Here is a 12,698-nt window from a genome sequence, read left to right on the forward strand (position 1 = left end):
CTTTCACTTGCATTAAGCGAATAAGTGTTTCGATCAGAGAACGGTGGCTGCCGGGGGACACATTTAAGCAAACACGTTATAAATTGCCCGCCTCTCTTCGAGTAACATGTGTCAAGCTATGCGCGGAAACAGATCACTTCCTGTTACAACTTTCAAAATAATGTGATGTATGACATCTTTGGTGGGAGTGCTACTGTTTTTTTGTCTGCTTATAATTTGTATCAACATACTTCCAAGTGTTCACATTACAAAATTCACATCAGTTTAAATAACTTACTTGTCTAAACAATGGACATTGTTGAAGTTACCTGAGCTATTTCTAAAAATACCACTCATAATATTTTAAGCATCAGCCTATACATTTACAATCATTATTTCAAATCAGAATTAGAAATCAGAAACTAAGTAATTTAACATGTAAAGAATTTGCCTTGGTATTTTGAAACGGTCACAATAAACAAAGTCAGACTAAAGAGAACCTGTCTATACATTACAACAGAAAATTAGTTTCGGACGAGATACATTCTTATTTCCACACAACCAATGTTCTACCTATTGCCCTCATTCATCTGGTGAATGGATTACTTCTAACTGTGCTTGTTATCACTCAAATAAATGTAACACCTTAAGGTTGCATGAAATTGATTGTTTTCTTGGAGTTTAGTTGATTATCCTTTTTTTAAAGCCTTTGCTTCTTATTGTGTTTTTAAGTTATACAATTATGATTATTTCTATATGTGTTTATATTTTGAATATACTGATATGTGATACTGTTAATATTGCATTGTGTTGCACAGTATGTGTAGATAAACGTAATATAACTGATTTTGATACAGCAGTAGGAGTTATATTAAGTCCATGATTGGCATTCATTGTACAGGAGTAGAGAAACAGAAAATATAAAGTACTACATTTGTAGTAATATCAACAGTAGAACGTTAAAAACTGTAAAAAAAACTTAAGTATACATGATATTTTTGGTGGCTTTATGCTATTTAATGAGTTTGATAAGGGGTACAAAACTTTCTTCACAGTAAGAGCTTTATTTTGAAGGCAATACTAAGCACATCCGAGCGTCATTCGGTTCAGGTCCACGCGCCTCTTGTATCATAAAGGATTGTTACTCGGGGCGAAGGCAGACATGGAGGAGCTGAGCGCCGTGGGAGAGCAGGTCTTTGATGCGGAGTGCATTTTAAACAAGCGGCTGAAAAAGGTCAGAGCTGTGAAACAATTCAAAACTTTTAGTCGCGGTTATTCTTCTTCTGGCTGTTTACAAAACGTTCTTCCGCTCTTGGTTTTTCTTCCAGGGAAAGTTGGAGTATCTCGTGAAGTGGAGGGGATGGTCATCCAAGTAAGTACAAGTGGACCTGTGCTCCGCCCGAAACAATGAAAACAACAACAACGTGTCGCTTGTTGCTTCGAGTTAAATTAATCGCTAAACCGTTATTTATTATAAGCGAATTACCGAGTCATGATGACAACAACCATACGATTTCCTCGCATTTGGTTTCCGAGGGCGGTTTTGGACAAATACAGCTCATAAATGCTGCCTTTACATTTGCTTTCTTTTGTTCATAACACCTCCAATTTGGGAAGTTAGCGGACAACCACAGCAAATACGTTTACGGCTAAATCATTATTCCGGTTTTACACACTTCGGATTTAATCACATAATTGTAATAATTTTATATTTTTTCCATGACTTTAAACCAGTTATTTGTGTGTGACCCGAAAACCAATCACTCTACTTTGCAATTACTATTTATATATAATGTATAACCATGGTATACGTGTTTTGTTACATAACACCAAATGTTACTGTTATTTTTGGTAAGTTTTTATAATTCATTTATGTTGCTGCTTGCAAGGCTCCACTCTGCCTTCATTTCTTGTCACTTGCCCTTTCTGTTCACTGCACATTGTTGCTGTAATCCACCATCAATGCACACTGTTGCCTGCCAGCTCCATAGCTTTCTGTTAGAACCACATCCTTTGTGTGTGTGTGTGTGTGTGTGTGTGTGTGTGTGTGTATGTGTGATGGGTGGGGGTTGATTATTTCAGTGGTGACTGCTGATCAGACTATAGGCTATTCAACAACAAGTGATGAGGAGAAAGGTCATTACAAATGCATGTAGTTCAGATCAGCTCAAGAAAAAAAACACCATGATCTGGTTTTTAGTGTGTTTCTGTAGTTAAGTGAGTATTTTTTCACACATTCTTTGTACAAAAAAGGGAGCTGACATGCTGATTATTATATCTACAACGAAACGAGAGTACAGTTTAAGAAAAAGTAACCCTTGATTAATTCAGTGCCTATCACAATGTGCAGGTGTTATTTCTGCACATTGTGCACACTTATTTTTTAAGTTATTTCTGCCATGTGAAGTCATAACACTTCTTTGACCTAAAAGTGATCTTTCTTCCTGGTGTGTTTATGTTTTTCTTCAAAGAAGAGCAATCTGGTTTTCATCACTCAGAGTAAAAATAACTCAAAACTGAATCTGATTTAGTAGCTGTGGGAGGCAAGTCCGCCTGTCACTGAAATAGCCAAACTTTCCCAGAAATTCCCCACATATTTCTGCTACAGTCCAATATATTTTTTAGAATTGGCAAAATTATGGAAAAGCGAGTTACATTTTTACTTTTGAAGAGGAATACAGAACTGAACCTCTTTTCAAACTTTCAAAGGAGCTAGCCAGGCGTGGTTTAAAATGGATGTGATTGTCTATTTAAAAAAAAAAGAGAGACACGTTTTGGTTTTAATCGACCTTTTCTGTCGATTACTCGTGTTTTGTGCCATTGTCATACTATATAACATGTTTCCAAGAAACTCAAGGGCACATTTCTGGTAAATACAAAATGTACTGCAATTATTTTGCATAAATCAACTGAAGAAGAATGTGTAAACAGCCAGTTTACTGAAGCATAATAGATTTCTAGTGTTGTTCTGTCTTGAGCTAACTTGAATGGTCTATTTCAGCCTATACTAGAATAGCTTTTCTCGGGTACCATACTGGCTGCCTAAAGTCATCTCTAAGAGAGTACTGTTTTCTGATGTGAACACGGTCTTTATCTAAATGCGAGTTCCCTGCTAAGATTGACGGTCATTTTAATATAGCTGGATCACCATGGTTCTGTATCTTGACTAATACTGATCTGTAACACTCTTGTCAATTTATTACAGACACAACAGCTGGGAACCCCAGGAAAACATCCTTGACCCAAGACTGTTGGCTGCATTCAACAAGAAGTGAGTGTCCTTATCGAGTAATTAAAACACCAATGAGTGGTCTATCTTTAAATATTAAAATCAGCTCTGTAACGCTCAAATGCGCATTAAAGCAAACACCAAAGTCATTTGATGGCTGTACTGCTCACTGTACTGTAATCTTGAGACTTCAAGTTGTTGTAGCTTTCACAGTACATGACTGACTGTCAACACTCTTTCACACACTACGAGATATTTTGCCAGGAGGAATCCCTGATGATACAGAAGACCCCTCTCCCCCAGGTTTCCCATGAGCCTGTGTCTTGTGCTATCATTCACTGTACCTCTGACAGGTCTACATATTCACACAATCACTTAATGCCAGTTAATGTTGTCGTTGGCACGTTATTTATTGTAAAATAGCCTGTTTGCACATGTCTTTACCAGCTATTTATAGCCTCTAGGTGCACATCGTCAGTCCGTGTTGCAACACATGGCAGCACATACACATACAAGTGACCCCTGCTCCAGTTTTCCCCTCCCCAAAAACTGTCGAATACATAATCATGGCTTGAGAATCCTTGTGATCCTTCAAATAAACTATTATAAATTGCTGTTTTTCATTTAGCTCACCCACTGCATGTTTTAATCTAAGTTGAATCACAAAACCAGAAAGATTTGGAGAAACGGTATTAGTCAGTGAATAATGTTGTTGTTATTATCCCCCTGTCAAGCATTTGCTTATTTTTTGTTGTTGTTTTTTGGTTTTATAGAGAGCAAGAAAAGGAACTTCTTATACTTAAGAAAGGGAAGAGACCCAGGGGACGACCACGGAAAATTCTAGTAAGGACAAATCAGAACAGAAGATTATTAATAATTTGTCGGATTAGCATACAGCAGCTAACGTTTGTTATTTTGTTTAGGAAAATGTGCCTGAAGAAACAAAGTCAAGCAGCTCTTCTTCAGGCTCATCATCATCGTCTTCTGATTCCTCATCCTCGTGCTCGTCCTCTTCATCCTCTTCAGAGGACGATGACGACGATAGCAATGTCACACCAGTAACCCCAAATGTCAGAACACGAGACCTTCACCCTGTCCCTCAGAAGAAGGCTCAGATCCTTGTCGCAAAACAGGAGCCCCCAAAGAAACGAAGCAGGAAACCTCCGTCCCCTGAAGTGAAGGAATTTCAGCAGAACAAGGGCCCTCGCAAAGTTCTGAAGGCTTCCAAAGATGCAGATCTTCCAGGAGCAATCAAGAAGCCTGTTCACCCAGCAAGCTTCACCTTCATGGGTTTTCATCGGGGCTCGCCAAGGGATACAGTAGGCAGTCAGAACAAGAGCTCTGTGACTCAGGGCGGGGCTGTAAAAAGCTCTGTGGGATCAGGGAGGTCAGTCCAACCCGCCTCCCTCTCCCTGAACAAATCCAGCCAGAGCAGGAATGTCACTGAGGGTAAACTGTCCATCTCCAGCGTGAGCTGCAGGACAAGTCTGGATTTGAAAGCGGCTGCTAGTAAATCAAAAGGGGTGGCAGCGTTGAATTTGAATACATCCAAACACCTCATTCAAGGAACCACTCAGGATACACTAAGCTCCCCCAATGGACAAAAGAAAGCCCAGGCCCCTGTGTCAACACTGCAGCGGTTACCAAATTCTAAAGCTGTGGCTGCCTTACCTTCTAAAAATGCCTTGTCCAATCACGGTTCTGGCCCTCAGCCACTCAATCTTCAGAACAAACTTGTGAAAAGCAACGCTGTTCCTGGAAACGGTACTGCTCCAGTATCGGGCCTGAGAAATTCAACACTACCAGCGCGGAAAACTACTGTCCTGCAGGATTATAATCCTCCAAAAAGTCCTGCTACCCCTGGAAGACTTCAGGCCAGAAAGAGCCAGTCTGGGGTAGACATGGTCAAGGAGGCGACTGAGTTCCAGACCCCCAGAGTCCAGGGCAGGCTGGCGAAGGGCAGTGTGCAGAAATCCTCCACGGAGGTCCAGATCCAGCAAGACAGATTGGCCCCCAAAGACGGCAAAAAGGCCAAAATTAATGAGATGAGCACGGGTGAAGAGGAGAGCGGCTCGGACACGGACCAGGATTCTTCTTACGTTGGACAGGATGGCTCGGTAACGGTCCAGAACCAGGACTGGAAGCCCACCCGCAGTCTGATAGAACACGTGTTTGTAACAGATGTCACTGCTAATCTAGTTACTGTCACAGTCAAGGAGTCGCCAACCAGTGTGGGCTTCTTCAGCAACTACTGACGGGATTCCAGACACTGCGAACCAGGTGGGCTTTGAAAGCAAACGGGGTTTTTGGGGTTCAGAAGGAATTTAGATAAACCTTTTGCGAATTCCTGAAGAATGCATCAGGGATCAGGGGTTCAATTGCGCTTCATCTTCTTTTAGTAAAAGACCAGTTTTTTAGGTTTAGAAAAAAAGAGAGATCCGAATGTGAGTTAAATATTGCTATTATTTATTTGTCTACAAATTGTTCAAGAAAAGACAGAGAGGTCCAAAAGGTGACATTATGGTCTCGCTTGACAATGTTTTTTGGTTTCATCCATTCCAAAATTGGGCTACTACTTTGGTTTTGGATAGAAAATAATGTTAATGTCTTAAGTGTCAATATGGAACTCCAAAACACAGTGTAGGTTTTTGAATCTATGTGAAATATAAGCATTCATACATTTATCCATGGTAATAACTACTGTGTGTTAAGAAGAATGTCTAAATGAAGAAATAAGGAAAGCATATCCTCTTGTATGCTTAGCACACATTTAGTTCATAATGTGTCAATGGTGTAAACCCATATAAATCAGTAGCTAATGTAAAACCAGTTTCTAATTCTTAGTATAGTATAGTTTATTTGTATAACATTTCATAAGTTAGCTACCTCTTTATTTTGATGTTTTGCTGCATATGTATATTCATTTCTCATGGGATAGGAAGTCCTTCCCCTGCAGGGTATACCATGGTTTATATAGTTGAAATGTGTCGGACACGTATGCTGTGTTTAACTTGGTTTCGTAGCAGCAGCCAGTTCAAGCAGCAGAAAACTGCTTCCTTTCTGTTTTGTGAAAAACTCCATCAGAACAGCCTCCGAGCGCCTTTTATTCCTCAGTGGAGCCAGTTTATCAGCACAAACGAGCTGAACCATGTGGGGAGTCAGATACAGTATCTGTGTCTCCCCCCCCCCCGGTGTCTCAGATAAGACTGTGGGGTTTGCTCTTCTGTCTCTGCATCAGTACTGTCCTTCATTCACCGACAACTCTAATCTTCTCAGACTTGTAATGAATATGAACACAGCCCAGAGAATCAGTGCTTGTGTTGACATGGCAGGCTGATCATGGACAGTACACCTGACAATGTCTTTCGCTCACTCTGTCAGGGCTTCCCATGAGCCTTTGAGGGCGCTGAAGGCTTTGAAAACCACTGTGGGAAAAGGGGTGTGGACAATAAACCGTTCAGCTTTGTTTGTCGCTGACCACAAAACACCAGGTGTCATAGTGTCTGATGCCACTGGTGTTTTGAACATGTCGAGGACTGAAACACAACATTGGGTTGTCTTTCTTTTTCCTCGCAGCTGCAGACGTCTCATTTCACCCGCCTGCATGGGTGCAGGAGCTGCAGGCCCGGCCTCCCAGAAAAAGAAGAAAAAAGATCTCTATCTGATGTAACGGAAAAGAAACCACAACGATGTGCGCTACTTTCTGCTCCCCAGAGAGGAGTTCAGCAACAAAGCACTTCGACTGAACTCTTCTGTGTAATCCTGCTCTGCAGACTGTGCCTTTTTTTCTCTGTCCAAGACTAAACACAAAGGCATTACCCCAAAGATAGCTAACATTTCAGGTTGTTCAGTAAAAGGAGTATCCCTAGAGAACAGAGAGCGGACGCTTTTCATGTCCGTATAGTTTTGAAAGAGAAAAAAGGAAGATGTATCAAAAATATATAGAACCGACACATTTGATGCCTTATTGAAACATGAAGATATTAAAGTAGATTCTATTCAGGACCAGTTGAAAACAAAAAGAAATGTCTTCAAATGTTCTCCGTTATATATTTCTTTCAAAGTCAAAGAATTTCATCAGACAGTATAAGTTTAGTTATTTATTACTTCCATGTAATAGGCTATGGGGTAATGCACAGTGTTTATATGAAATGTTTTTTTTATTCTTGCTTTTCTTAAATAATGAAAAGAACACATTCTGCATAAATGTTTCCAGTTGTCTTTTTATTTTATGTTTATTTTAGATCTACTAACCATCTCAATGAGACGTTGTTCTCCTTACAATCTATTTATTTCAAATCAAGAGCTTTTCAGGGTAGGACGGTGTCATCAATCCTTGTATTGTGTCACTTGTCGAATTGTACTAATAAAATGGTTCAGCCTATTGTCTGATGTGTGTGTTTTGATAATGCAAACATATTCTTAAATCATTCTTCTTAAACGTGAGTATTTGCTGCTTATTTTGCATTATATGACTGTTGACAAACTGGACTCATGCTATTGGTAGTTTCTAACATTTTACAGACTTCATCGGTTGATAAACTAATAATTTAATTGGGTGGTGTTCAACCTAAATTACGCGGTTTTGGTCCGGCCTCCTCCGGCGTCATACCCTACAGGGCGCGTTTCACGAGCGTTTCAGAAGCATGAAGCGGAGCGTCGTGCATGTCGGCTCGCAGTTCTTGTTGATTTGGGCATATTTCCTTTTTGTATTTCTACAAGAAAGAAAGTAGGCTACGTAGTTAAATGGTTTATTTTTGTGTCTGTTTAAATCGTGTTTACTGTTGTTAGGCTATTTCCTATTTTGTTGTGTTGTAGACTACAGACATAATTAATAATAATTGTAATAGTCCAGTTAAAAACAACATGAATCAAAGATGGGTTGCTGTATTTTAGGGGTAAAAACAATGCATTCATCATCATAATTATTCTATATAATTTACACACAGCGCCTGTAAACCGAAGGAGAACGCTGGCCTTTATTCTCCTATACTGGAAAGACTACAGAGGAGGGATGGGGGAGGAGAAGGAACCGGTTTTGGGGGGTGGGCCGGATGCTGTCACCGTTCCACTTCCTGCCCGACATTACCTTACGGCTGCGTCGCGTCGAAAAATAGACTTCAATCCCATTTCGAGCGGAGCCCAGCGGTGAGACGCTTCTGAGCCGTAATGCGGCACGTCTGGTGGAATAGCATAGCGTGGCCGCGATCCTTGCGGACGCCGCGGCGCAGCCTCAACGCGCCCGTAACGCTCCGGAGACGGACCCAGTGGAAACTAGGGCTAATAATACGGCCTTCTGCCCATTCACTTTGAATGGGGTGACGTCACGCTCCGCCGAACTGCATTGTGATTGCTTTGTTCGCGTTGCTCGCTTCAAAAGTTGAGCAATGTTCAACTTTTGAAGCTTCGACGGAAGCGTCAGCCAATCGAATCATATGCCAGTACAAGATCTAGCCAATCAAACCGCGTGCTTTTGTGTCCGGGGCGGGAGATTCATGTGATTGGTTGTCGGTCGAGTTTCAGACACGACCACCGGCAAGCTTCAACGCACGCCGCCGTGTGGACGCTGCGTTAAGCTTGTTTGAGGTGCCCTTGATACTCCAAAACAAAAAAATTAGTATACTAAGTATAATAATGACTATTAATTTCTAATTGAAAATGAAGGAAAGAAATAAAATATGAGTATTTAAAAAGGTCCCAAATGTATTAATATACACACCACATTTCATATCTCAGTTGTATATTTGTTGACCATTATTATTAGAAAAAGTTGTTACATTCTTAATATTTATGGGTATTTCACATTTACACCAATAAGAAATTCCACAAATCAACTGCTTAGACTTATTTGCATTTCAATCTTTGCTATTGTAAACATGCAAATCTTGAAAAGAGTTTGCTATCGTCAGTTATAGCAGGCCTACTTCCAGCATTTTAAGCAATAGATAGACTGAGATGAGTCAGAATATGTTTGTCTTTTCAGAAGATGCCATGGACTTTTTGTATGACTTAATTATTCTGTTGGATTTGATCTTTCATCCCCTCTGAAGCAGTGTGGTTTTCATTGGCAATGCTACTAAATGAGTCACATCCATTAGTGCAGAAACAAGATAACAGTCAATAAGACTTTCTGTCTCTTCCCTCCACTGCAACACATGGACAAATTAACTGCAACAGCCACTAGATGGTGCTGCTGTACTGAACGGCAAAGACACCAAAGAGCACTTCAGTTTCCTAATTAACCATAATTATATAATATGTTGGTTTAAACACTCAAGATGAAATCAATTATGCCATTATGTCTCATTATCTCATTATATACAGCAAAAAAACTGATTTCTGATTTCTTGTATCCAGCTCCCAATACAGTTCCACAATAGTATTCTCTCTACAGTATAATAATAGTGCAGCAGAATACACTGGTATTTCCTATTCAGTGAAAGACGTTTTCTATACTCAACAATGGTTTTGAGTGACTAGCATTTTTCATTTCAAGAGCTTGCCAAGAGAAATGTAGGTGTCCAGCGTTTCCACCGCATCCTCGTCTCGTGATCTTGGAAACTAGGGAACCTGTCTCTGACATGCCAACACTTTCACTGTATGGCCATTGATTCAATTTCAGCCACTCATTCCATGTGATTTTCCTCAGGTCCATATAGGTTTTGGGTATGTGTGTGGCTTGGCACTGCAATACATTGTGTCCTGAACACCACCAATTTGGAGTAGCTCCACGGAGAACAGTAGAGGCAACCGCAGAATAACTCCACTTTTGATTTGACACTCAAGTCGTTCAAATTAAATAATCTCTCAGTGACAGGACAGATATGTTCTCTTTACTGACACAAGTGGCTGATTATTCGTTAAGCCAAAATACAGAAAGAATAATGGAGAATCTACAAGAATATAACCCAAATTAACTTTGTCAAAAAAACGCCAAAATGTTTAGGTTCTGGCTTTAGTGAATAAGCAGCTTTTCTATACTTTGTATCATTCCATTTACATACCTAGGAGTTTGTCCCTTCACACAAAATATGATAATTGAAAATGAAACGATCGGCCTTGGAATTTAAAAAACGGTATTTCATATACCCAATAGTTAATCAACTAATGCATTGTGTTTTACTAGCTGATTTTGCATATGTAAGAACTGAATCTGGAAAATAACTTAAACTGTCAGACAAATGCATTGGGATAGCAAGTACAATATTTCCCAATATGGAAATGTAGTGTGGTGTAAAGCAGCATGAAATGGAGATACTCAACTTAAAGGAATTCTTTAGCCACCCAATGATCATTTTGTATATCAATTACTCACCTTGTGTTACCGTTAAACTTTCTTTTTTCATAATCAAAGCAACAGGGAACATTTTTGATGAATTGAAGTAAATAAACAGAAGGAAAACTATATCATACTATACCCCTGTATTATACAAGTCTCATTTATCAAATCCGGTTTTCCCTAAAACCGTACTTTTTAAAACACTTACGCACCAACTGTCTCCAGTTTGCAAAGGGGTGTAATTCGTCCTGACTTTTAGTTTTAGTGAAAATGCATATGTTGTGAGCAAATGACTAAGTAAAGGAGATATGGGTAATGCAGCAAGAGTTGGGTGAGAGTTTGTAAACGCATGTTTTTATAAACTATTGCTGTTATTATACTTGGCAACCATCACTTCAATCCATCAATACTTTACTCGTTTTTTTGATTCCCCATCACCATTGAGGTATGCTAGAAAAACTGTGTTTTCTCCAAAAGTTCAAGGTAAAATCTCAGTTTATAATCTCTCAGTAACAGCAGACTATATATTTGTTTTTGACAGGACATAAATGTTTTATTTACTGCAGCCCTGACTCCAACGCCTAACCCTTTAAGTGCAAATATATCAAAATTGTACAGTACTTGAGTAGATATAACTAATAACATGACATTCCTCACTGGTTCTCAGCAGTGAGGGTAGTGGTGTAAGAAGCTCATTTACAGCATTGTTATTGTTCTGTTGAAGAGACTAAATGAACAAGAACGTCTGCAGCACCTTTCAACACGCAGACACCCCTCTCTCTCCTTCACCACCCCTGTATTTACACACGCTTAAAAACACTGTCACACAGGCTGACTAACTGACAAAAGTTATCATTACACAAAGCGCTCAATTCCATAATTTATAGAGATCCCCGTCCCAGTCATGTGGAATTCTCCCAAAATAAATTCAAGTAAACACTTACGCGACAAAGAGGCACTCACAGTGGCCTGGTATGCATAAACAGTATGCACAGTGTGACAGTGTAATCCCCCCCCCAACCACACACACACACACACACACACACACACACACACACACACACACACACACACACACACACACACACACACACACACACACACACACACACACACACACACACCCACCCACACACACACACACACACACACACACACACACACACACACACACACACACACACACACACACACACACACACACACACACACACACACACACACACACACACACACACACACACACACACACACACACACACACACACACACACACACACACACACACACACACACACACACACACACACACACACACACACACACTTCAGCCTGGGGTTGGAAATGAGCTTAAACCCCCTCCTCACCCCCAGCGCCGATGCACCAACCCCGATCCCGGCACCCCTCCACACCCACACCTGACTCCTGGCAAATTAAGCCAGACTCCAATCCATCTTCCATCGCAATAACACACACCCCAAACCATGTTGTTTTGAAGAGCATTCAGCAAGTTCATCTCTGGGGATGTTTTTGTTTTCTCCCCTGGACGTCTTATTGTTTTAGCAACACAAGATGTCGTAAATCAATCAGCTCTTTGCTTAACTCCGGCCTTTGTTTAAACGCCAAAAATAAGCTTTTTCCATGAGGCATTGTTGAAAGTATAAGCAATTGATATGAAGGGTGAAACCAGAGGGGTGATTAGGGACGTTGGAAACTTATTTTTTCACCTACCTTTTCATTTGCAGAAAAGATTTGCAGGGTAAGAATAATACTACAACATATAGAAAATGGTAATAAAATGTATTCTATTCAGAAAAGTACACAGTAGGGCTTCTAATAACAGTTATATTGTGTCCTTTATTGCTTTATGAGGCTCCATAACAACACCAAACACACTTTTTATCTTCCACTACTATTATTCTCCAGGCTCCAGGCTGGATGTTGACTATTATGGGTATTTAAAGACGAAAACTGATATTGATATTTAATTTGCTCTGTTTGTGTTTGTGTTTGGCCTCCTCTCTACCTTGAGGATTGTAACCAAACGGGGCTGGTGGAGTTTAAAAAACGCCTGGGATGGTTGCTATTCGATTTCAAAGGGAATGTTTAGAAACCTGATCCGACCCTCCAGCGAGCATACCTTCTACACCCACGTCTCCCTCGCCCCTCATTCTAAATCACTCCACTAGAGCAGTGTAAACAAACTTCAGT

General features: G+C 40.2%; 1 protein-coding gene across 3 annotated transcripts; it reads left to right on the top strand.

The window, feature by feature from the left end:
- Positions 1–1,107: 1,107 nt before the first annotated feature.
- cbx2 (chromobox homolog 2 (Drosophila Pc class)) lies at positions 1,108–7,593 on the top strand. 3 transcript variants are annotated; one of them, XM_034089996.1, is made up of 6 exons: positions 1,108–1,213; positions 1,308–1,351; positions 3,185–3,250; positions 3,973–4,051; positions 4,132–5,488; positions 6,785–7,593. In XM_034089996.1, the coding sequence occupies exons 1-5, from the start codon at positions 1,142–1,144 to the stop codon at positions 5,461–5,463; spliced, it is 1,593 nt and encodes a 530-aa protein (XP_033945887.1). In that variant the 5' UTR covers positions 1,108–1,141; the 3' UTR covers positions 5,464–5,488; positions 6,785–7,593. The 3 variants fall into 3 exon arrangements, with proteins under 3 accessions (XP_033945887.1, XP_033945886.1, XP_033945888.1); XM_034089995.1 differs by having other exon boundaries at positions 4,132–7,593; XM_034089997.1 differs by having other exon boundaries at positions 3,982–4,051; positions 4,132–7,593.
- The last annotated feature ends 5,105 nt before the right edge of the window (positions 7,594–12,698 follow it).

Source organism: Pseudochaenichthys georgianus, chromosome 8 (genome assembly GCF_902827115.2).
Source record: "Pseudochaenichthys georgianus chromosome 8, fPseGeo1.2, whole genome shotgun sequence".
Taxonomy (NCBI): Eukaryota; Metazoa; Chordata; class Actinopteri; order Perciformes; family Channichthyidae; genus Pseudochaenichthys; species Pseudochaenichthys georgianus.